Raw genomic sequence first — 24,438 nt, 5'->3', positions numbered from 1 at the left:
GGTTGGGTCCACTGAACTGAATGTCATCACTTCACAGAATTTTTTAGGATAATGAGCTCACCTAACAGGCAGACTTTAGCACTCAATAATACAAGGATCACATTTCTTTTTTCTCAGGTATTATGCCTGTGTTATATCAATATTGTCATTTTCTGTAATGCAGCACGTTACTAAATCTGCATTTGATCTGCATTTTTATATTCTGACAGATTTTAAAAAACATCTCTTCCACCCCCATGGCTGATGTAATAGCTGGTTCTCCTTATGTTTCCTGCCTGATAACTGTGGCAACACGTTGCTTTTTTTTTTGTTTGGTGTTTTACTACAGTAGTAATTTCAACGGCTTGCTAGTATTTAACAACTGTGTAATGCACACATTAGCTACAGTAATGTGTGTATTCACATCCATAATATATGTGTATGCATATAAAAGCTATGAGCTTCATTTCAAGTAAACAGTTTATTTAAATGTATGCACATGCTTCTGGTTTCCTGAAACATGACATAGTTGTGTTTTCAGAATTATCTCAAATGTTTTTCTAATCCAGCTTTTTTAATTTTATGCAGCTTCTCAGCAAAAGCTATTTCAGATTTTCCCTCTTTAAATATTTGCTTTTAGCATCAGTGAATGAAAACCATGAAATGTACATGAAGGATTCTGTGTCTGCTGCAGAGGTTGGTACTGGCCAGTACGCCACAACAAAGGGCATCTCTCAGACCAACTTGATAACCACTGTGACTCCAGAGAAAAAGACAGAAGAGGACAAAGATGATGAAGAGGGCAAAAAGAAGAGAGCAGAGGAAGTCACCCCGATTTCAGCAGTACGCCATGACACCAAGGTAGAATTTTCAGAGTTTTGTATTAAACAGGGCTGCCTGGAAAGTGCTTGGAGGAACACAGAATTTTTAGGGAGGGAGGGGAAGAGGAAATAAAACTAGTTCTGCGAAAGGAAATATACAGTGTGTATATACATATCTTGAATCAGTGTTTTTGCAGTCCTTTCAGTTTTCGTATGATGTTGTAAAAGTTAGTTCCTGCCTTGGGCTGTTTTTTGAAATATTTTTAACAGTCAGAATGATGGTTTTCACTCAGCATTCAACAGCTCTTTAAGAAATGCCCAGAAGTGGCCTGGTGATGCATGTTTGCTCTTCTGGATTTCAGTCATATTTTGACTTTAGTACGGCCATCCTGGTTTTTTATTTTGACAAGGCAACAAAATAGTTCCTATTCTTCTGTGTAGCTCTCTGCTTTAAACTATTCCTCTTACACTTCTCATAACTCTGTTTTCTTGAATGAATTTCAGTGGGCATTTTTTCTCTATTAACTTCTGGATATTAATCTGCTGTTATGAACATTTTTTTCTGGCTTACAAAAGCATTTGCTTCCCTTGTTTGAAGTTTGTGTAGAAGAAGGCAGTTTTTGTTGATGGTTCTCTTCTCAATTGTTAAATTTGAGTCATCCCTCATCATCTTCAATCCCACCACCACCACACACATATGGTTGTGCATAATATCTACTGAGATATTAATACAGGGTAAACCAAACAGGAGGATGGAGATAATAGTGAATAGAGATTGACAGTGAAGAGAAATACAGTAGAATAGCATTCAGAAAGTGTATTGTGGAATGCACTTGCTAAACAAGTAGGAAGAAAAACCTTGAGATATATATTTACATCCACAGAACTGTCAAGTATGCAACTGTTAGAACCTGAACTTTTAGCTTTATCATATAAGGCCGTGATGAGCTACATAGCAAAAGGATCAAGTCCTCAAAAAGAGTTGCAGTTAAGGTATTGAAAACCAGAAACAAATTGAGCTACTAAAAACTGAATGAGAAACGGTTTTCTTTTGAAAGTGTGTGCTGTGATTGTAGCATTTAAAAGATAATGTCTACAAAATTTAACTGAGTTCTTCTTGAAACTCTGTTAGTTTCCACATGGAGAAAAAATGAAGAAAATCAAATATGTACAGATCATCCAATAGAAGCTAGTTCTGTACCAAGGGTTTGTTAATTTAAGTCAATGGAGGGATCAGTTGCATTTTGAAGTTCATGTAGCTATTCCTTATATATGGCTAGAAATACTCAAAGATATTTTAGGAGACTAATTTGATGGAACTTAAGTATGTACAAATGATTGATTTTTACCCCCACTCGAGAGATGAATTCTGTTTAAACCTTCATTAATAGAATTTCAGGTCTGTAATTCTACAGAGATCTCTGTCCTGCTTCCACAAGGACCTACTAACAGATTTTTCTGTCATCATAAATAGAATGTCTCAAGAAACACGAGACAAGCTTGAAATCAAATCCCTTTTTAAGGGCATTTAAATGTTTTAGATATGTTTTCAGCATTTTCATTAAGACACTTTGTTTTATCCATGTGTATTGAAGTACCAGAAGTTATTCTAAATATTAACACTGTAAAGATGTCAGTAAGTGAATAGTGTGTATTAGAAAAGAACACATTTACTTTGGATTTTTATCTTTGCAATATAAAGAGAAGTTGTGTTTGTGTGTGCATTTAGCTCACACAAAAACCTGTGAGTCCATCAGCATTAAATTTTGACTTGAGCTTACTGCATTAAACCCATAAAGACATTTGTAAGTGGTTTGAAGCAAGGCTTGGTTCTGATTGCTTGGGAATACAAATTCCTTGAACTGATAGATTGTTAGAGAAGAGAGAAAGGGAAATATTAAAGAGGAAGGAGAGCAGTTCTTCCATGTAATTACTTGGCTTATATCCCATTCCTACCATTAATATACCTGGTAAAGGTATTTGGGCTTAGTAGCAACCTGTGTCTAAACCTTGGATCTGCTTTTTGGCTTCAGTTCAACAGCATCTTGAACCGGAGGCAAGTGCTGTTGTGACTTTTAAGTCATTTTGCTTTTGGGAGCCTGGAGTGAAAGTGAAATGGCTGTTATAGCTCCTTGGGGAGCCACACTATGGAAGGAGCAGCTCAGGCACTTAGGGGTTGGTCATGGATGCAGTGGGCCACTTCAGCTATGTGCACCTGGTGGATTTGGGCAAAAACATCTCTGATCCATCAGCGTTGTGGCAGATGTGCTGTACTGGGGTACGCATTTTGGTGACGACAGTGGTTTTTGTCCTTCTAAAGAACAGTGGTGTCTGCTTGCAGCAAGCATATGAAATGACAGTCACCATTTCTGCTGAATCACCTCGCTCCTCCTACCAATTTTTTGTCCTCAAATGACCTGAAAGGCCAGTTGAATGCCCTACAAGTGGTGTATCAAAGCAGATCCTGCTTGTTGGTTGTCAGTATTCTTGGTATTGAGGTAAAACATGTAGCAAAAGCATCAGGGGCATTTTTGTCTTTTTACTATGACTAAAGGGTCACATTTTGATTATGAGGAGATGTGGCTGTGTGAGACCTCTCTCTAGCCAGCCCCCCTTCAGGTCCCCAGTGAGAGATGATGGGGTCTGCTGAGCCACAAGTCTCAGCTCCCTTCTTTCAGTGTACGGCCGAAGAGGTGGCAGCTGGAGGGGCTGGCAGGGTGTGAGGCTGGGAGGGGCTGAGCCCCAGCACTGCCTGCCTGGGCTGACAGTGGGCAGAGGTGAGGGCAGGGCTGTGGGGATGCCCAGCAGGGACCAGTGGAGGGAGCTGTGCTGAGGAACTGGCTGCTGGGATAGCTGTCAAGCTGGTTTTTTCCATCAGGAACAGCTGATGAATAGATTTCTGCCCCCCTCACCAAACCACAGTGTGTTCTAATTTAATTTAGAGCCTAGATTTTTTTTTTTTAATATTACAATGGAGGAATTTAAAGTCCTTGGAGTTTTAACTGTTACTGCTGAGGTTGTCCAAGGCATAGATGGGAAGCACCTGGCCCGCACTGGGTCTCCCCCTGGCTGCAAGAATGCTGTTACAAGTAGTGCTGGTATTAGAAATATGTTTCCTTCTTTGTTGCTCTCCATGTCATATTTGAAAACTCTTTATGATTGGAAACCAGTCTTGCAGTAAGTGGAAATTAGCAGCACCTGGAGCTCCCTGTGTGGCCATGGAGGGTTTTATGTAAATCTTATGCTGCAGAGGACTAGATAAACGTTGCATCAAGAGTTGCCTTTTGTAAGCTGGAAGCGTGATTCACTAATACCTGTGATGTGTGGCATGGGAACATGCACCATTCAATTCAGTGGAAAGCTGTGGTGTTAAAATACTGTTTATAATTTTATATATAGCTAATATATATTATTTATTATCACGGAAGAAAATTAACTAATTACAGTTTTCTTTTTGTCCTTTTGCTTCTGCGCCTTGTTTGCTGCTCTTTCTCTGTCACCAGCCACCTTTGCTTGGCACTGACTCCCACCACTCCTTGCCATCCTCTCAGCCTGGCCCCCATGTATCTTCAGCAAAGCTTCGCAGGAGATGCAAGGAGAGCACTCGGACAAAGTCTTTAGGCTGTGAGGCCCCCAAAGAGAGCCCTCCCAAACACAGCCAGTCGGAGCCAGACTCTGACAGAAAGGGGCGAGTTTGCTCCGCCGAGCAAGACATGGCTTTTGGCTACAAGCAAAAAGCTGGCAAAGGCGGAACACTGTTCTCCTTCTCCTTGCAACTTCCAGAGTCATTTCCTTCCCTCCTGGATGACGATGGCTACCTGTCGCTCCCTAACCTCTCCGAAACCAACCTCCTGCCTGCCAGTGTGCAGCACTACCTCCCCATCCGCTCCCCCTCCCTCGTGCCTTGCTTCCTCTTCATTTTTTTCTTTCTGCTCTCTGCCTCTTTCTCAGTGCCATATGCCCTCACTCTCTCCTTTCCTCTGGCTATGTGCCTCTGCTACCTGGAGCCCAAGGCGGCCTCCTTGAGTGCCTCACTTGCCAATGACCTGAGTGACAGTTCAGAGGAAGAGGTGTGTACCTCGGCATCGAACACACTCTTTTTCGTGTTCAGTGCTTCAGTCCTAACCAGTGTTAGATTGCTGCAATAGTGGTCCTACTTTCAGAGCCTCATTTCTGTCTGTGCTGATATGTTAGAAGGGTTATTTTTTTTTGGTTGGTTGTTTTTTTGGTTTGGTTTTGGGATTTTTTTTCTTCTTCTTTTTTTATTTTTTTCTCATGCTGGGAGTACAGCTTGAAGCCCAGGGTTAGGCACAACACTGTGTGGAAAAGGCTTGGTTTGAGCTGTGTCAGCTGGTGCAATATGACTTGCACTAGATGATAAGACCTTTTTCTTCCTTTTTCTTCTGTTTATACTAGGGTTAGAATAGTTATCTAAATAGTGGATATTAAGTGTAATTTTCTGCATAATTACTGAAGCATGCAAATATATGCATATGTATCTACATTTATTTATATGACTAGCTAGCCAACAATGATGATCACCCTCACCAACTTCAGTATGTTCAAAGTCCAGATGGACTCAGCTTTTTGCAAAAGGCTATCAGCTGTAGCTGAACCCCAGAAAAGGCTTTCTGGTCCAGCAAAACCTGGATCTCGATTTTCAGCCTTGATCCCATCTCTGCTGCAGATTAAATTGTTTTCCATGGTTAAATCCAATGTATCAGTAAGGGGTCAGATTGGGACAGCTGTTCTGCAGCTGTTGCGGGAACGTGCCGTGTGGGCTGTCTTGACATTTGCAGTGTTAGATTAGTGCTGCCAAAACTGATGCCTCAAGCCACGAGGGTCATCAAGGCAGATGAACCAGCTGCAGGAGGAGTCTGCAGTGGTTCTGGGTACTGTGGTTGTGATGGTATGTCCAGAAGTAGGAAAGGAATCTGCTTAAGTAACAGAGTAACTGGCATCTCAGTTTTTGCTGGAGCCTGATTATTCATCGTTGACAGAATACATTAATGAGTTCAGGTTTTCCTTGATTTTCTGTTTTCTTCTTCAGCTTCGAATGCAAAAGTACTGTTTTGTTTTGTATATAAAGAAAAACTCCCAGATCAGATAATTGCAGACCAGTTGGCCGTGTAAAAAGCCACCTTGGCCGCTTGTCAATAATCAATTGCAGTAGCTCTCTTCAGTAAACCAGCTTGAACATTGTCATCTGCTGTTGTTGGTTTTGTAAGACTTGGTGCAGGATTTCATTTCCTTTTTATGGAAAGCCAAAAGTCACATCAATTTGTCTTGTAAAAACATTGGTTTTAGATGCTTTTGGCTCTGTGATGCCTTACAACTAAAAAATAATGTGCAGTTTCTGATAAAAGGCATCCAAAATGCTGCTGCCTCCTTTCTTGTCCTCATTTTGAGACAGCATTTAGGTCTCAATTTGCATTAGCTCTGCACTTGGATTAATCTAATAGCAATAACAGCATTAATATAGTTCCAGGTCTAGAGGCAATAATGAGGCAGTGTTTATGTAATACATTAGTCTGTTCCTTTTTCAGAAATGAGCATTTCTTTTTGTTAGTAAAGTTAGGAAGTATTGAGCATAAAAACATCTAAAATAGGCTTTTTAGCATCGCTGTTTTATGAGGGTGATTACTCTGGCAGTGCTTCCTGGCAGACAACACAGACTTGTGCCTAATCCACGGGGTATATCTTGTTCAAAATATTGCATGAAAGTGAATATGTTTTAAACTTGGGCATGTCTGCATTACATTGGCAAAACAAATCACAGCAATTATGATCGCAAGGTAGGAGAGGTGCAGCCACAGCACGTCAGGAGAAGCTGCCTTCTGTCCTGCTCCAGCCCTTGCCTGCCCACCAGCCCCACCTCAGCTGTACTTCAGCCCGTCTTGGAGCTGAGCCTGGCTTTTCTTACTCTCCACTCCGAGGAGACCTGCCTTGCTCAGCCTTAACTCACCATTCCCTGCTCTGTGATAACCCCAGACCTTTATTTCAAGTAACTCAGTAATGCTGACTTGGACTCCTTGGCTGTTGATTGGCTTATTAGCAGACATGTATGTTGCTGTAAAGCAAGTTCTGTGTTTTATTTAGGATTTCATTCCACTTATGGCAAAAGAAATAGGAACCTTCCCTGCCCCCACAGTTCACAAAAGATGGCACACAGAGATGCAGAAGACTACAGCCAGTATTCTGAACCAATGTCATACATTGTTGAGCTTGTTCTCCCTTGAGCTATGCATCTGGAGTCAGTCCGTGCAGTCAAAGACAGAATCTCCCCCCGTTGGAGTTCATTGGCTTCTGTGTTTTTACCTTAGCAGCTAATTTTCTATTGACTTCAAGTTCTTAAATGAACCCTATGTGCCAGACTTGTGTTACCGTGCCTTGACACAATTTTTAATTCATTTTAAATGCCTAGATTCATTAATTCCTCTTTGTTTCTTGGGTTTTGTTTTTTGGGGTTTTTTTGTAAATAGGAGTGACAATGCATACCTTTTTTTCTATTGCCATACCTTTACAATTGCCTATAATGTTATAAAGACATGAGATCCTTTGTTAATGAAGAAACAATTTTCTAGCACTTTAGTGAAAGCAATTGGACCAGCCTAATAGACTACTTTGACATTACACTTGCATTTAAGAATAAATGTGGTCTGTCTCAAGAATGGTCATGGCTTGAAAAATATCATGCAACTTGCATTCATGCACTTAGCAAGTAGTGCAAAATACTTGTTTATTCTTCTCTCTGTCATACAAACAATACAAACTCTTCAAAGAATAAAAAACAAAGCAATGAAAAAATCAAAACATTGTCTTGTGAAACACTGGAGTTGTTGGAAAATTACAAAATATTAGAGGAAATTCAAAGCTAAGACTGATACTCCATCCACCAGTAGGTTGTTCTTTTGTTCTTGTTCATGTTGGTGTTATTGGAGGATGAGTTATGTTGTCCTGGTGTTAAATTGCCTGCCTGGGTTACTTTAGGTTATCTAAGGACCACAGAAAATCCCTAATGGAAACCAGAGCTTTTACTGCTACCAAAGCAACTTGGATGTGCCAGTCTGGGGCAGTAGGGTGCACTTCACTTACTAGTTATCCACATGCTTTCCTGACATCAGAGTAGTTTTCTGAACTCTCTTCTCAGTCTGTAGTAACCTCCACTCCACTCTCTATTAATCTTGACACTTGTGTTCTCCACTAAAATGTTTCTCATGCAAAGCAGGGATAGATCAGTCTGTACAATGCTGTGCTTTGTTTCATTTTTATCACTCATACCTAGTAAGTGTTGGGGGTTGGGAGTTACTTTTGTTTTTCTCCTGCTTTCATCCATATTCTTAAATGGAATGAGAAGTATTTTTTTTCTTCTTTTAATGGCAGTTTTCTTTCTTTTTACTATCATTAACAATTATCAGCTGCTCTTTATTGGAACCGAGTGGGATCTGAGCCTTACCATTACTCCACAGACAGACAGTAGATGGGCTGGGGGTACAGCTATTTGAACTCCTTGGTAATGCAGACAGCCTCATGGTGTATAAATGTGGAGACAAGAACAACCTCTGTACAAATGAGGGGCTGAAAGTCAGATGACTGTTAAAGTAGCTTTTTTGCTATTGTTTTTTTTTTTAAAATTATCTTCTTCCCCTCTAGATAAAAAAATTAACCACTGCTTTATATTGGCTAGAATAAAAATTACTTCAATAATTTTCTGTAAAAGATCATTATGGGAGGAAAAGTTTGTTCAGAAAATATTAGTCACTTATTTCCCCATTTTTTTTAAAGCTACCTGGCTTTCTTAAGGAAAAAAACCAAATCTGCTATTTAAATAGCACTTTTCCAGTAATGTTTTGTTTGGTTTATAAATTTGTTCCAGTAAAGCCATATACTGTGTACAGTACGCCTCGAGTCTTCCTCTGAGTCTGTTCTGTTTACTAATATAGCATTTTTATTTTGCTTCTTTGACATGTGCGTTGTTTGAAAAGCAGTGCTAATGCAGTTCACAGGGATGTTGAGTTTAACGCTCCCCGCGTGAGCCGCGTGTACTGATGAGCTGGGTTTATTCTTTGTTCCTGCCTTCCTCTCGGGACCCGGGTACTTGTCTACCCCAATAGACTGACAGTGAGCAGACGGATACTGCGGCTGATGGTGAGACCACTGCCACCGAGGTTTGTACAGTCGCCGGCACCCAGCTATGGCAGGGCAGAGCGTTTGGCCTCGTCTCCTCCCAACCCTGGGCCCCGGGGCTGGACCGCATGTCTGCTACGGCACTTCAGGGCCCCTCCCTGCGCGTGGGTGCATGTGCGTGCCTGCAAGAGGGACAGCTGTGCTAGGAGAGTTGAGTTTCTGGTGCTCCCTGTGGGTTCCTCTTATTTCTGAGCTTGGTCTGGAAGCTGCAAGGCCTCTGCGTCGTGCGGTTGGTGGGGCAGTGGCAGTGTCACCCGCGCCAGTGCTGCCCACCCGGAGGGCTGTGCTGGCCAGATCATGCCCTGGGGTTTTGTGTTGGCTTGTGTGCTCTTATACTCTGAAGCCTGAGTGGGAGAGTGGGGAAAAGACAATAAAAAACAGTTCTCAAATTTACTGAATAGAGGTATTGTCATATTTTAAATATCTAAGGTTTTTCTTTAATGTAATTTCACATGGCATCTTCACATATTGCTACTACTAGTCCAGGTATTCTTTTCAGACGAGAAAAGTCAACTGTTTATATTTTCCTTTCTTTTTTCCTTGTTGTGGATTTGAGAAGCCTCATATCCACAACATGGTATATAGACTGTGTAGGCAAATCCAACCCTGTGTGACTTCACTGAAGTGCATATAATGCTTTCATCATTAATATGGTTGCAGCTGCAAACATGAGCTGGATTTCGTCTGACATCTGCTAGAAGACAGAGTCTTACCACAAACACTACTCTAGGTTTTCAGAAGGATCTCATTAATATTTGAGACTGTTAAAATTATCGTCAAGGAAAAATTTTCTGTGTGACACATCAGGACAATTCATCCATGGCGCTAAATAGAATAAATTTGAACTGAGTTGTAAAGTAATCAACAGATTTTCCCATGAGTCATTTGTCTAATTAGGGCTATATGAGAAATTAACAATAATATAGCATCACGGGCATTAAAAGGATTCAAACGGTGCGACAACATAAAGTCTGAGTACAAAATCTTTCAAGTGCTTCTTCCATTCCATAGCTTCAGGCCTTGAACCCTGCAGAAAATAAAACATAATCATAAAATTGTGACATTTTAAATGTTCGGTTTATTACTCAAAAATGCATGTTAATATCCCTAGTTGCCATTTTTATTTAGAGGAGAAGATATAGCACATCTCAGTTTTTCTTATGGATATGATTTTCAAAATGTGTGGTATACGCACCACCTGCAAATTGCACCCTTGGAGAAAGGGCTGCTGGGGCAGTCCTTCTGGCATTGCTTTTGAAAATATGCACTGAAGTGGAAAGGATGTGCGTGCCGTTCCAGACGATAGGTCCTGAAAGAATATATACAGGCTAAATACGAAATAAAATTACAGAAATACAGAAAGGGGCTATGGTTAGGGAAATAGCATTTTAAGCAAATAAAATGTGCTTCCTTCTGTAGAAAGTTCCAGGTTGTTTGCCCTGGTGGGTTTATGCAAAGCTTTGCTTGTGGCCCAGATTATGTCCTATGTGTAAATTCCGGGATTACGGAATTCCAAAGCATTTGCTGTTGCTGTCAGTCCTAGACTAGCCGTGACCTTGGTGAGAAGGTGCAACTGCTGCTACATAAATAGAGATCTATGAATGTGGGGTGTCGCAATATTTATAAAATAGAGATGTTTTATACCCCTTTGATAATAAAAACAAATTTGAGAAGAGGAAATTTGCTCTGAGTTAGGAAAACCGTTCAAAGCTAGTGTGTCTACTCCTTCTCCTTAAACCCTTAATGAAGAGAAAATGGAATTTTAACATAGTGTGTACCTCTCACCAATGTTCATAAAGCCTTCATTCATGCAAGTGGGTAAGGTGTTGTTTTCCAATCTTTCTCATGCTGGCAGTCGGATCAAGAGGAGGACGGAGATCTAAAGGCACAGGTACAGAAACAAAAGGTCTAGAAATTGCTCAGGTATTAATGTTGGAGGTGTTCGCCTCTTTCAGCATGTTACTGTCGGTTCTCTGTGAAGAAATGTGTAGAAAGAGCATTTTGTATCCTTTCAATACTGTGTCCCTTACCTTTCCCTTTCTTTTTCACTTCTTTCAGAATAGTCTGATTAAGCGAATACAGGGTGAAAATGTGTATGTCAAACATAGTAATCTTATGTTAGAGGTTGGTATTGGTATATACCAGTGCATGTACATGTGTGTTAGTTTTAGTGGTAACCTGTGGATCTGCACTATGATGCATGAACTGTGTACTCCCACCTGCTAATAGATTATTTTTTCTCTCAGATTATGGTGACTCCTCTAACTTGTACTATCAATATCGATATATGCGTGTGCGTATATGTGTGTGCCTCCACGCGCATATGTATGTTTGTTTGGAGCCTCTTTATCAGGTGCAAATTATAGCGATATGGATAGGCTCTTTAAGAGTGTACTTAGACTCACTTGTACGAGATATGCTATGCTGTTCTCTTTCAAAATGCCACATTTTCACAGAGTGTTGTGTTGGTGCTGTGCTCCCTGGCTCCCTGAGCTGTTACTTTCCTCTATACTAACCAAGTTGTGTGTTTTGGCTCTAAAGTTTGGTTGGCTTAGGATGTGTCACAAACTGCTCTATTCTTTTAAAACTGTCCAGGATCTAGACAAAACCCAGGAAGATCTGATGAAACATCAGACCAATATAAGCGAGTTGAAACGCACCTTCTTGGAAACCTCCACAGAAACGACTGTGTCTAATGAGTGGGAGAAGAGGCTTTCCACATCTCCCGTTCGGCTTGCAGCAAGGCAGGAGGATGCTCCTATGATTGAACCACTAGTGCCTGAAGAGGTCAGCGTGAGCTGAAAGGCTTCATTGTGTATTTGTCTATGCGTTTTTACCTATAGCAGCTCTCACTAGAGTAGAGGCTGTAGTTAGAGGCCAATCCCAGCTTGCAGGCACTCCCTTTTGCTCAGGATGCAGGCTTTAGCAGCAAAGATAGGAGGAAGAGCAGGTACCATAAATATATACATATATAAATATATGTGTATAAAGAGAATTAAATTCACTGGAAGCCGTGTGGCAGAACTGGGTCTCTTTGAGGGTGCAAAATACAGGCAGGTTCGGTGAGCTTGAGGAAGTCCAGCCATGCGTGAAAGAAACCATGAAAGTGATGGAGAGAAAATTTAAACAATGGTGACTGGTTGGGAGCAGTGGTGTAGTGAGACAGGTGGGGGCTATGGTGCCAGGTTTGAAAAGAAAATACAAAACAAAGGGCAGAACTCTCAGTCTCTGAAGACAGGGAAGAAATAATGATGATAATTAGATCATCTTGGCCAGTTCCATAAGGGACCTGATGGTTGCTGCTGTCTGCTGGATACTTTATTGAAGACCCAATGCAGATTGTTCAGTATCTGCGTTTTCATGCAGTGTGCGTGTGTGAAAAATCTTGCTCAGTGTGCAGTCTTGAAGTGCTTGTAAGAAACTTGCCAGTTTAAAAGCTCATGTTTACTTGATCTGTAGGTAGATAAGGACAGGTAGGGGTAGCAAGGCAACATTTGTGTTGCAATAAAATACATAGTGCAGTGTCTTGGCTTAAGTCCGATGGAGCAAAAAGAAATAAGCTTGTGTGGTCTGCCTGGAAGTTAATCTTTTTATTCTATTATGAATGGATATCTGGTTTCTGTCTCACAGGAATTATCTTTATGGTTTTATGGTACCTCTTGGTTTTAGCATTAAAGACAACATATGGTCATGAGATTTGTTTCTGTGCCCATAGCACTGATGTAATGTTGTAAGGAACTCAGTAAAAATTGTCTGGAAAGTGTAAATTGAAAGAGTTTTCTGCCTTCTCACCTCAGAGGCTGGTGTTGCAGACCCACAACTCTGGGGAAGGGCATCCCTGGAGGCATGCAGGTAGCAAGTGTCAGCTTCTCCTCATAGGGAAAGGGATATTGCCAAGGAGAGGGCTCTCACCTCCTTCTCTCCCACATTATACTCAGTGGCTGATGCAGGCACCAGATGTGTATTACTGTGGCCTTCACAATGGATTAAGATACCTAAAAAAGCAGGCTCAGTGCTCAAAGCTTCCCATTTGAGGGGAGCACAGAGGACTTCTAGTATCGCTTCTACTGCCTTGATCAGGAATCATAACAGACCCTACAAACATGCTGGTATGACTGTAGTTGAAAATAAAGGTTTATCCTTGTAAAAAGTAAAATTGTAAGTACAGTGAACAGGACGCATTTATCATAATAAAGATATAAGGAATTGTTGGAAAGGGTGGCTAGCTGAGCCTGAATCAGAGGATTGCAGGGGAAGCAAACTTAGCACCACCCTGTTTGTTTAATATCTTTATTACTTTAGGAATTTAATAAAAAGGTTTAATTAAAACACACAAGAAGTAGCAAAGTAGCAAATAGGAAAACGGCAAGAATTAGCTGATATCTCTTCTCTTCCTAGTAGAAGACAACTTGATCAAAACCAATATCCAGTTACTTAGATGCATATATAGCTTACATACATCTAAGTAATCTACATCCGTTTCACAGAACCTCATCCAAATGAAGGTATTTCTGTGGAAAATTAAGAGCAGACTTGAGCTATCAGAACCCAATTCTGAGGTGACTTCTGCTGTAGATAATACCTTGCCATTCCTTTGTTCCCAGGAAGTGAGATGGTCTCAGTTCACGTCCTGATGAGAGGGGATTTTTTCAGGAAAAAGGTGAAGCCATCCATAGGTCAAAATCAGCATCTTGATGTCTACTAAGAAGGACAGTCAAGACAGTGTAATGCCTTCTGCTAGTCAAAGAAGTTACACATTTCATTAGGCATATCCACTTTAAAAATGTGTTCAGTGCTGTTACCTGTAGCTCCTTCTTATAATAAAACAAGAACAGAAGAGAATGTGTATTTTCAAAATGTGATCTTCGAGTATGTGGCACCTGAGTGTTTGGTCGGTGTGACTTTAAGCCTGTCGAGTCACCAGTTGGTTTCTTAGAACAGACGGGGAAATACTTTGGTTTTCTTTAGTGATGAAAAATACTGTTTTAAATATCTTCCATGATGGTGGCCAGATAGCTGTAGAACACAAAAGCCATTGTATTGACAAAGTCCCTGACAATGTTTAATCTGACCTGGACTGGATGAAACCAACACTTTAGGAACAAAGGAGTTGTGCATCTCATTGCAGTCAGGGAGTTGAGTCATTTATCTCTTTCTAGTTTTGTATTTCTCTTTAAATTTCTCTCTTTCCTCTTGAGTATATGTTCCTTTTATCATGCCAGTCATAGGACTTCCATTGGCATATCTATTGAGTGTAGTAGTTACTGAAGTCACTAGAAAGGGTTTACCAAGAAACCCATTTTGCTCTGCAGGGGCTTCCTTTATCTGGCCAAATGACAACAGTGGCCAGCCCAGAAGGTGGGCTCAAAAGCCTTGGGAAATTAAGTCTTACCAAAACTTAAAATTTTCCCAGTTGCCCAAGATGGAGAGATACTCTTACCATTCTCATAGCACTGGGAAAGCGCTGATGGAATAAAAGTAAGGAGATTTCAGTGTCACACACTACAGGATAATAGAACAACAGTTAGCTCCCTCTCCTAGGAAAAGTGTTCCTAAGGCTTCTAATACCAGCAGGGAAAAAGGGAGAGCTGAAATCTTAGCTGGGCTGCTAAGATTTCTGCCTGCTTCAGCAGAGAGGGCTGCAAACTCAGTAGAGAGCCTTGCCCAGAGAGAAGGTGGAGGGGCCTGCTCTTGGTGGAAGCTGTGTAAGCTGGCATCAGTCCCACTTAAATGAGTAACATGAAACGAAACAAACGCAGTGCATCCACACCTGGGTGTTACTCAGTTTAGTGGGTTTTGTGCTACACTTGTGCATACCATTTGTATACTCATGTCTCCTGTGCATTCACCATAGAGAGACGCTGATTTCACTTCTTATGGGAAACCTCTGTGCTGTAAAATTATTCTCTTTAGTTCTGTTTCCTAATTTTCCATGTGATTAATAATTTGTAGAGTAGAGAAGTATGAGCTACTGTAGAGTATAGTGGGCTTTATACCCTCCATTTACTAAAATCATTTATTCCCCTGACATTAGACCAAAGAAGAAACAGAAAAATCAGAAAAACTCATATTTTTGCAGAAGGGAGGTACTACATTCCTTGAAATGCAGGTAAAAACAAACAATAATTCATTGAAATGCAGTCAAAAAGGATGGCAATGATTTATTATTTTATTATCTTTTTTCCTTTCCAAGCCCTCCTTTTTTATATTTTTTTTGTTATTATTATTTCATAAGTTTCAGACAAGATTATATCTGGAGACCAAATTCTGAGGAATGGGTCCTCTCCAGAGCTTATGGCTTCCGAATGGAGACTGATTTCTCCTCTAGTTAGAAATTTACTTGCACGATGCTGTTTGGATGTTGTTTGCAGTTTGCATGCATTCCCAGCATAAACCTCACTGAGAACGTTACGGTGAATGGGGCACTTCTGTCACAAGAATGAGTTTCTTTTATATTGTCTAGTGAATTTAGATTATGCTGAGTGATGGTGAACTTTATTATTTTTATTGGTTTTTCTATTAGCCAAGTGTGATAGAGAAGAAGCTGCAGGAAGGAGAATCTGCTGGCACTTTGGTTACTTCTCATCAAATCATTATCCAGAAAAGTATCCCATCATCCCTAGAGGTTATTTTTAATTCATTTGATTTTAAACTGCATCATTTGCTTAGTTAAATACAGAAGTTATGGTCTTAAAGTCAAAAAACCAGATGCTGATTACATTGTCAAAGCAAATCACATATCATATTTGCATGAGGAGGAAAAAAGATGGTGCAATTCAGTTTCATTCAGAATTTTTAGTAGTATGCTTAGTTTATACAGTTTGCTGTGTTGTGCTTCTCCATTTAAACAATCCTGTAGGGTGCTGATGTTTTTTCATGTTCTTCTAATAAAACAAGGAAATTCAGGGCAGGCTACATACAAAAGCATACTATCCTGAAACGTCATTAACAGCACGTTTGTAACAACTGGGATACAGTTGAATGGGTTTATTTGCCCTATTTTTGTAATTTGTTTTTGATTGTAGCTTTGTGAATCAGTGCAGTATGTGATTTTTAACCCCAGCTTTATTCCAATCACCTTTATAATTATGTGCTGACATGCTATTTTGCTTCAAACAAATACAGAAATAGTGGGGCAAAAGTAATACTTTTGGGTCCATGTTATATGGACCTCTGAAGACAGAGAATATGCAAAGAAATCACATTTTGCCTAAGGTGATTCTGTTTATTTGCTTGATAACTGCTTTAAGAGGTACAATGCTAAAAGTTACTATATGCTTTCAGAAGAAGCAACGTGATTTCTTAAAAGTCTTCATAATTTAGTGCTCTTGAAGTACAAATAAACCTGCAGATATTCTAATTTAGTTTTTATATCTCAAAAATATATTTTATATCTTATATAGGGCACTGAGGATTGGGTTATTATAGACAAAATACCCTCTGAGGTAGTTGATGGTGAATCGGAAAAAAATCTGGCCTACAAAGTAGTGACTGTGAGCAGTAAAACTGCCTTTCCAACTCAGATATTAAAATCCAGTACCGTTCTAACGCAGAGCTTTGAGGACTTGGAAAGTGAAATACAATCCAATGAGGAGAATAAGCAGAAAATATTCACCCTAGGAAAGTCCTATGATACCATGTCTGGGAAAATTGTAACCATGACAAGTAAAGCTAAAGAGGGCGAGAAAGCAGTACAGCCTTCTGTAGAAACTTTGCAAAAAATGGAAAGGAAAGAGCAAGAATCTGTGAAAATCGTTCCGATAGTGGCCAAGTATGAAATCCTCAAGCCTGTCACTGATGAGAATGCCAGGCGGGGATCCGACGTGCAGAGCACGAGAAGAAAGCTGTCTGACTCTCTGACACCCATAAAGGAAGCAGAATCTCAGTTGCAAAGTCCTGAAGAGGAGAGTTTGAAAAAGACACTAAAGATGGACCAGGATTTGCAGTTACTTGGTACACTGGAAAGCTTACAGCTTGGCAAAGCAGAAAAGCATCTTGGCGGAGAAGCTGTAAAAGCAAGGGCGTTTGCCCGGACAGATAAGAGCCTGTCTGAGTGGAGATATTCCAGAGAACAGCCATTTACCATTGCTACTGCTCACTATGTTACTGAGTCGTCTGCATCAAAAGTAGTGGTAACAAGTGGCTTTGACTTCATGCCACGATTTAAAGATAAAAGCATGACTTCTTTTAGGCAATCCCTTCACACCACCCTAGCTTTTGGTTCTCTTGCTGCTTGGCTTTATGTTGACAGCAGCCAACCCAGCTTATTTTTTTTCTCTCATACTTTGAATCTTTCTCACAGTCTGAAGCAGACATTATATAAGGCTTTCAACCTTTCTGGTTTATGTACTGAAATTCAGTATTGCTGCTGTGGCTTGTTAATAAAAGGAAAAAAAAAAAAGGTTTGCTTGAACCAGCAAAATGCCAATGCTAACAACTACGCTTTGTAACTATTGCTTACTACAGCCATTATGAATTTGCTCTAATTTATTTTCCCATTCTTTTCCTGTTTCCAACCTCTCCGTGCCCCTGCAACCTTTCTCTCCTTTTCCTCTGTCTCCGCCTCTGGTTTTGGCAATTAATATGTCTGTGCATAAGAGTCTGCCCTTTTTCTATGTGTGACTCTACATTTCTTTGTCTGTTTAGACTAAACAGTCCACCAGTGAAAAAACCTTGGATGGTTCAGATATCTTCACTTTAATAGAGTCTGCCAGAAAACCGACTGAGTTCATAGGAGGGGTTACTTCTACTTCCCATAGCTGGGCTCAGGTGGCTGCTTGATTCCCTCCATCGATGTCATAACCACACACCAATTACTTTTGCTTTTGTATTGTTTCGTGGTTTTTTGCACAATATGGAACTGTATTACTAGTGCATGTATTCATGTGTGTTTTCCTTTGTTACAATGGACCACAACAGAAACTTCACTGAAAAAAAAAAAGGCAACAACCAGGTTTTCTTTCATTACATTTCATTTTGGTCATTTTGCAGGGTGCTGTATTTTGCCTTTGTAAAACTCACACAAAAATATCAATGAGAAGAGCACTGACATTGAAATTTATCTTCAGTTTTAGAAATTCTGATTCTTGCTTTGTTTTCCATTTCTGGTATACTGATAACATCCTGAGAACAAAAATCCATGCAGTGTGGGAGAAGTAACTTGGCAAAATATAATGCCCTTTTTAAAAAAAATTTCATTCACAGTGCATTAAGCTTGGGAACTACTGCAAATAGTGTTGTCTACTTCTGATGATGAGGGTTTTTTTCCTCCTTCCCTGTAGAGAATAGAAACGACGACGTCTCAGGAGATAACTTCCAGTGACATGAAGCAAGCAGCTCAGCCGGATCAGGATACAGTGCAGAAGGTTGTACAGGAGACTGTAGTTGTCAAGGAGAGACATGGGATGGAGGTGCATGCAGGCGGGGATCCTGCTAAAGTGGCCGGACTTGCGCTGGATGCCCAGGCTGAGGCAGCGTCGGCGGTGGCGGCTGCCGTGAAAGGGAAGGAGGGCTCTGCTGGGACTGAGGGGGCCAAGGAGGAAAAAAGGGAGCAGGCTGGGAAAGCCCTAACCAAACAGGAAGGAGTCGCTGCCGCTGCTTCGTGTGAGCAGGCGGAGGAGCACAGAACAACAGTCCAACTTTCAGAGTCTTTGGAAAGAAAACCTCATTTTGAGGTAACTTGTTGTTGAATTGGTCATGTCTGTGCTGAATTGTGAATGTAGGCAATAGTGGGCTGAGTTAGTTCCTGTCATTGAAAGTAAACTGTGCCCAGCTTGTATGATTGCACTTTTACAGCAAGCGGATTTTTCTCCTCTTATTTCCTCCTTGCATGTCACCTGCAAGGCTTGCTGCTGGTTTCCATCATTAGCAAAATGCCATGCATGTTTTACTTGAAACTGCTTTCCACACTACAAAGAAATAGCAAATTTTATGGCATTTTACACAACGGATAACAAGATCATCTAGCATTCCATTGAGGTTGGCAAAGTTCAAGTGTCCTCAAAGACAGGAAATAGGTTGTTTTTTCCATGCTTGGTCCAATTATAAATAAGTGTACTGTGTCTTAAACAGACCAGGTTCCTTATCTTAGTCCCGTAAGTAGAATTTCAAGAGCTGTTTTGTGCAGGGTGTTTTTCCAAGAGATGAAAAGACTAAGCTTGTACAGAATTCATTCTCTTGTCATTTTAAGAAAATGTAGAATCACAGATTCTCAGAACAGTTGAGGTTGGAAGGGCCCTCTGGAGGTCATCTGCTCCAATCCCTGGATCAGACAGGGACATCCATAGTGAGTTGCTGCCCAGGACCATGTCCAGAGAGCTGCTTCTGAGGATCCTCAAGGAAGGACACTCCACAGTGTCCTTGGGCAACCTGTGCCAGTGTTCAGTCACTTTCATGGCAAAAAAAGTGTTTCCTGGTGTTCACTGGGAGCTTCCAGTTTTTCAAGTTATGACTATTGCCTCTTGTAGTATTTAGAACATTTTTGCCTTTGTTTTTGTAAAATGCAGGGAAGCACTAAATGTTGCCAGCATTATATACATGAATGTGCCACTGTAATTAAGATAATTTTTTCTTTTTTTTTTTTTTTTTGGTTACATGCAGAGCCCTTTTTAGTTATTCTTTCTTTGCCCCAAGCGAAAAATTGTTTTGAGAAATCCATAAGCTTTGCTAAATGTTCCAATTCCTTCTTTTTTGTTCACGCAGTCACCAGTTGTGAAGACTGAGACTATAAGTTTCAGCAGTGTTCCCGCTGGTGGGGAAACCCTTGAAATTTCAACAAAGGAAGTGCCAGTAGTCCATACAGAAACAAAAACCATTACATATGAGTCTTCTCAGGTAAGAAATTCTGCAAAAGACATGGTCTAATTTAACGTGCCTTTAAGGAACCCATTTCTTCACCCATCTTTAAGTGTATGGTTTAGTGTAAACTTTTCTAAGTTTTTCAAGAATAAAATATTAGCACGAGAAGGATGTACATAACAATAACTTACCTGAGGGTCACTCTCACATCCTGGTCTAGGGCCTTTCGAGAACATCGATGAAACTGCAGATTTAAAAGTGCCATTTTCTCACATGTGCTTCCAGAGGGGAAGGACAGCCTCCAGATGCAGAAGAATACTGACACATTGTCACCCTAATAGCATTTGTCCCCTACCATAAGATACTCACTTCATGAAGAACTGTAGAAATAGGGAAGTTTAGCAGTCCAGTTCTTGCCTTCCTGTGCTCAGGAGCATATTTTCAGTGACTGGTTTTGTCTTCTGGTTTCTAGGTGGATTGCGGTGCTGATTCTGAACCAGGTGTATTGATGAGTGCACAAACTATCACATCTGAAACCACCAGCACTACAACTACTACACATATCACCAAAGTGAGTCCTCAGAAAATAGGGAGCTCCTTTTTCACCAGGATGTATGCTGTCTTAGCTTTGGTTCTATGATTTATTTCAAAAAGGGAACACATTCTGATACTCTCTTGACAAAATGTTGTAAATTTACCAAAAATACTTGTCTTTATTCACCTGTCTTTGGCTATGCCGAGCTGATTAATGCATCATCCAATGACTTGACGTGAATCCTAAACCTGTGTCTCTGCAAGCACAGAACCTTGCTGTACAGAGACACTTGATTTAGCTGCAAATACTACCTAGAACTGGAAAGAGTTTAACCACATTGGCATCATGTGTAACTTGTCTTGGAACATGAGGCTCCATTGACATGACTGAGCCTTTCAGCCTGGAGATATTAGCACTTTGTGGTGTTGAAAGCACATAGTGAATCTATATCCTGTAGCCATAAAAGGACATTCAGTCAGCTCAAACACCTTGGCTGTGTTCTTGGGTGGTACCCTGAGGAGCTTGCCCACAGCCAGACCGAAAGCTCATCTGCACAGACAAACCATGCTGTGTCCTCCAGGTTCTAAGGTAGCGTTTAAATAAGAGTTCCTCCCTAAGCTGAAACTCTCTTAGTGCTGTGACAGCTCTCCTACCAATATTCACTGAGAACAGGATTTCCTCTTTCTGCAGTGAAATTCCCCTGTTAGTAGATGAGCCATACAGAGGCCATACCACCCCGTATGCCATTCTGAAGCAAGCAGCTGGACTTAAATGGGTCTGAATATGGGTTGTCTGTATTCCCATTCTGTTTTTCATGGGACAAGTTTGCCATTTTTGACATACACACGTCTCTCTTGATGCATGTGCAGATTGACTAGAATTATAAAATTACCTGTGTAGGGAGGACATCTGGAGGTCATTAACCCATTCAGAGCATTCAGGCCAACTCCAGAGCTGCTCTCTTTCAGTCCAGGGCTGTCCCCTCTGCACAAGCTGCTTGACCCTTTCGGTCCAGTCATGAGAGGGTTCCTGCACTGATCATTCTGGGGTTGAGTAGCAGCACTCTAAAGTAAGTTACTGACATGCATTTTTGTCCCTCCCATCTAGACTGTGAAAGGAGGCATCTCAGAGACAAGAATTGAAAAACGAATAGTCATCACAGGAGATGCCGATATTGATCATGATCAGGTAAAGTCTACAAACTGCTAAGAAGGCTACTCTGAAGACTGCCAAATAGAACATTTCTAAACATTGCTTTGACAGATATTATTTGTACTGGCATGCCTTAAATTAAGCTGGAATAGTAGTTAAATCAGTGATGGTATATTTCATATTTTAATCATTTTCCTCATTTGTAAATTGTGTAATATGTCATGAATCTCTTCACCTTGCTATTGATCATGCATGTTCCACCTCCTTTTTGTTTTTGCCCTTCTGTGGTTTCCTTGGGATAGGCGCTGGCTCAGGCAATTAAAGAAGCCAAAGAGCAGCACCCTGACATGTCAGTGACCAAAGTAGTGGTACATAAAGAGACAGAAATCACACCAGAAGATGGGGAGGATTGACCACAGGTAAGAGGATCGGATGATTTTCCTAGGCATTTACTGGGCTGGCATGTTGCAGATGTTGTTTTCCTACCATATTTCACCTTTAACTCTTCACTTTCTCTCACTGGCATTTTCAAGTTGCTGGTTTTCTGTTCTGATATTTGAAAGTAAACCACATTCGGCTCTGGACATCTGCCTTCATTAAACAGTGCCAGCTGGAGAAAGAGAAACTACTCATTTGCTTTTGTTGGCTCTCTGAAAAGTCCTCATTGTCCATGCTTTGTTATAGTCTAATCCTCTACTTCTGAAGTCACAAAAAGTCTGTTGTCTGCTTTTGTGTCATTTAAGAACAAAACCAATTTGTTCTTAAAGGTGTGCATTTTGGATTAAAAAATGCCAAGGGGAAAACCTATAGCTGCTTTTTAAATGTCTTGTGCAGATATGTTAAAAGTTATGCTTCGATTCCCAACTTGCAAAGATATGGTCCGACTTGCTTTTAAACGCAGTGAATTAGTTTGTCAGTATTTGGGTGTCGTGGCTTTCTTGTACTTGAAAGAACATTTAATGTTTTAAAGCAGCATTGTTTATCAGGATGAGATGATAATGCAGCTTTCTTTGCGCCCAGCTTCTTCTCCGTAAAGGCATGCTCTCCAATAGTGGCTGGCTAAGCAGACGTCTCAATATCCCTGTATTTATTCTGTGTGCAGAAACACGTCACGCATACTAACCTGCTATGCAAAAGCTCTTAATGCCAGCACCATTGCTCAAATTGCTTTGAATGCTGTATGCAGCAGGGGAGGAAAAAGCTGCTTGTCAGATTTGTTGAATCGATAGCAGCATTTTATTCTTAAAACAATGTGTATTCCCTAGCACTTGGTGTAAGTAACAGAGTATAATGCACACCACCTTTTGAAGTTCTTTGGCTCTCCTGCTTTTGGATATACAGACCCTAAAGAAAACTGAATTTCAGTGTCAGTTATTTATTTGGAAGATGGAACCAGTCACTAAGGAGTGAGTAGCTGTGATTCTTGTGGTATTCTGCTAATTGTTTCAGAGACAGCTCAGTGTGGCTTGCTTAAAAGTCTAGTGATGTCACTAATTCTTTCCATTGGTGTCAGTGGACTTTGGATTTGGTCCAAGTTGCTTATACTGGGATGATGCCATTTTCAAACAGCTTTTCGTATACGAACAAATTGACAAAATCTTTTTTGCAAGAGACTAGTTGTTTTGAATAATTAACTCAGTTCTCTTTTCTGCAGGAATAACCTAGAATGCATATGAATCCAGACATGCATACCAGTAGGAATACGAGAGCCTATACGGAGTCTCAGTTCCAACCTGACTGACTTGTATCTGTCTATGGAAAATTTCAGTACAGAAGAATTGATCTTGACCGTTAATAAAGAAACTGGCAGAGATACCTTCCCATAGAAAGCAATCTGAATCAGCAGCAGTTAAACAATATTGCATGAAGCAACAATAAAATTACAGAAAAGCAGCATTTTTCATTTTCTTAAAATGTCTAAGTTTTCAGCTTTACCTGCACGTTCATAAACAATATAAACAGTGATCTCATGTAACACATAAACAGTTCATGCCTTTCACAGTTTCTGAAAGTCTAAACAAATTAAAATTTGTTAGGTGGCAAGCCTTTTGTTTACAGATATTGTAAATGAAGATTACCCCCAAAATGCTAGAAGCTGTATAGGTACCGTGTATAATGTTTTACCACACATTAGATGTGCCAATAACACAGTTTATTCAGTAAACAACTTGAATCTTATATTTGTTTCATCTGGTTTTATTACTGCCCGATAAACGATGATGAATCTTTACTCTTATCAAAACATAAATGCTTACAAAGTGTGCTTTGTATACCTGACTGAATACCTTATGAGGTAGTAATGATTTTAGTATATTAACTTTAATGATTTTTGTCAGCATTGTTCAGAGTCAGCTTCCAGTCACCCTTCACAGATCCTAACCTTGTAAATTATATGTAGTTATTTTGGAGGAAAAAAAAAAAAATCTGTATTTTACTTAGTTTGCAGCTTTAGAAAATTATTAATCTGAAATAACCGTGATGGTTTTCTATTGATTTCCCTTTTGTTCTCAGAGGAAAAAAAACAAAAAACAAACCTGTTTGAGAATCTGGTCAGCATTTACTATCTAGTTCTGAGTCAAGCCTTAACCTGTACAGAACGTCCACTGAAAACTCGCTAGTGTCCAGCTCTAATACCCACGGAAGGGATAGCGTCCATTACACTGTCAGCTGCATCACAACACATGGTGAATGTATGTTTCTGCATAGTGAAATAAAAGTGGTAAATGCATCTGAAATCGTATTGTTCTGTGTCTAAAAGCACCTAGTGGTTTTTAGTATTCAAAACATCAAAATGTTATGTTTGTAAGACACCACAGGTTTTACTCGTGTGCACAGTAGATGTGTTTTGTCTTCAGTGGCCGACACTGCACTGTGCAGACAGTGGGAGTTAGCAGAGTCCAAAGGGATGACAGTGTTCACCTTTGGGCATATGATGTTTGCAAAGGAAAAGGACTGTTTGGTTCCTTC

At 40.3% G+C, this 24,438-nt stretch overlaps 1 protein-coding gene across 10 annotated transcripts in view; it reads left to right on the top strand.

Moving 5' to 3' along the window:
- Positions 1-24,199, top strand: part of EPB41L3 (erythrocyte membrane protein band 4.1 like 3) — a 96,207-nt gene extending 72,008 nt beyond the window's left edge. Inside the window, exons 12-27 of one of the 10 annotated variants that reach the window (XM_063396177.1) lie at positions 620-840; positions 4,304-4,870; positions 8,915-8,968; positions 10,843-10,878; positions 11,046-11,111; positions 11,583-11,774; positions 15,022-15,096; positions 15,511-15,612; positions 16,391-17,119; positions 17,634-17,756; positions 18,269-18,661; positions 19,689-19,820; positions 20,257-20,355; positions 21,427-21,507; positions 21,774-21,890; positions 23,126-24,199. In XM_063396177.1, coding sequence (XP_063252247.1) covers positions 620-840; positions 4,304-4,870; positions 8,915-8,968; positions 10,843-10,878; positions 11,046-11,111; positions 11,583-11,774; positions 15,022-15,096; positions 15,511-15,612; positions 16,391-17,119; positions 17,634-17,756; positions 18,269-18,661; positions 19,689-19,820; positions 20,257-20,355; positions 21,427-21,507; positions 21,774-21,884 — 2,981 coding nt within the window. In that variant the 3' untranslated portion in view covers positions 21,885-21,890; positions 23,126-24,199. The remainder of the gene's footprint in view (positions 1-619; positions 841-4,303; positions 4,871-8,914; positions 8,969-10,842; positions 10,879-11,045; positions 11,112-11,582; positions 11,775-15,021; positions 15,097-15,510; positions 15,613-16,390; positions 17,120-17,633; positions 17,757-18,268; positions 18,662-19,688; positions 19,821-20,256; positions 20,356-21,426; positions 21,508-21,773; positions 21,891-23,125) is intronic. The other 9 variants (XM_063396111.1, XM_063396118.1, XM_063396129.1 and 6 more) reach the window with 9 other exon arrangements.
- Positions 24,200-24,438: the final 239 nt, after the last annotated feature.

The sequence above is a fragment of the Prinia subflava genome, chromosome 1, assembly GCF_021018805.1.
Source record: "Prinia subflava isolate CZ2003 ecotype Zambia chromosome 1, Cam_Psub_1.2, whole genome shotgun sequence".
In the NCBI taxonomy this organism is placed as follows: Eukaryota; Metazoa; Chordata; class Aves; order Passeriformes; family Cisticolidae; genus Prinia; species Prinia subflava.
The sequence above is the reverse complement of the archived record's forward strand: the minus strand, read 5'-3'. Positions and strand labels throughout refer to the sequence as shown.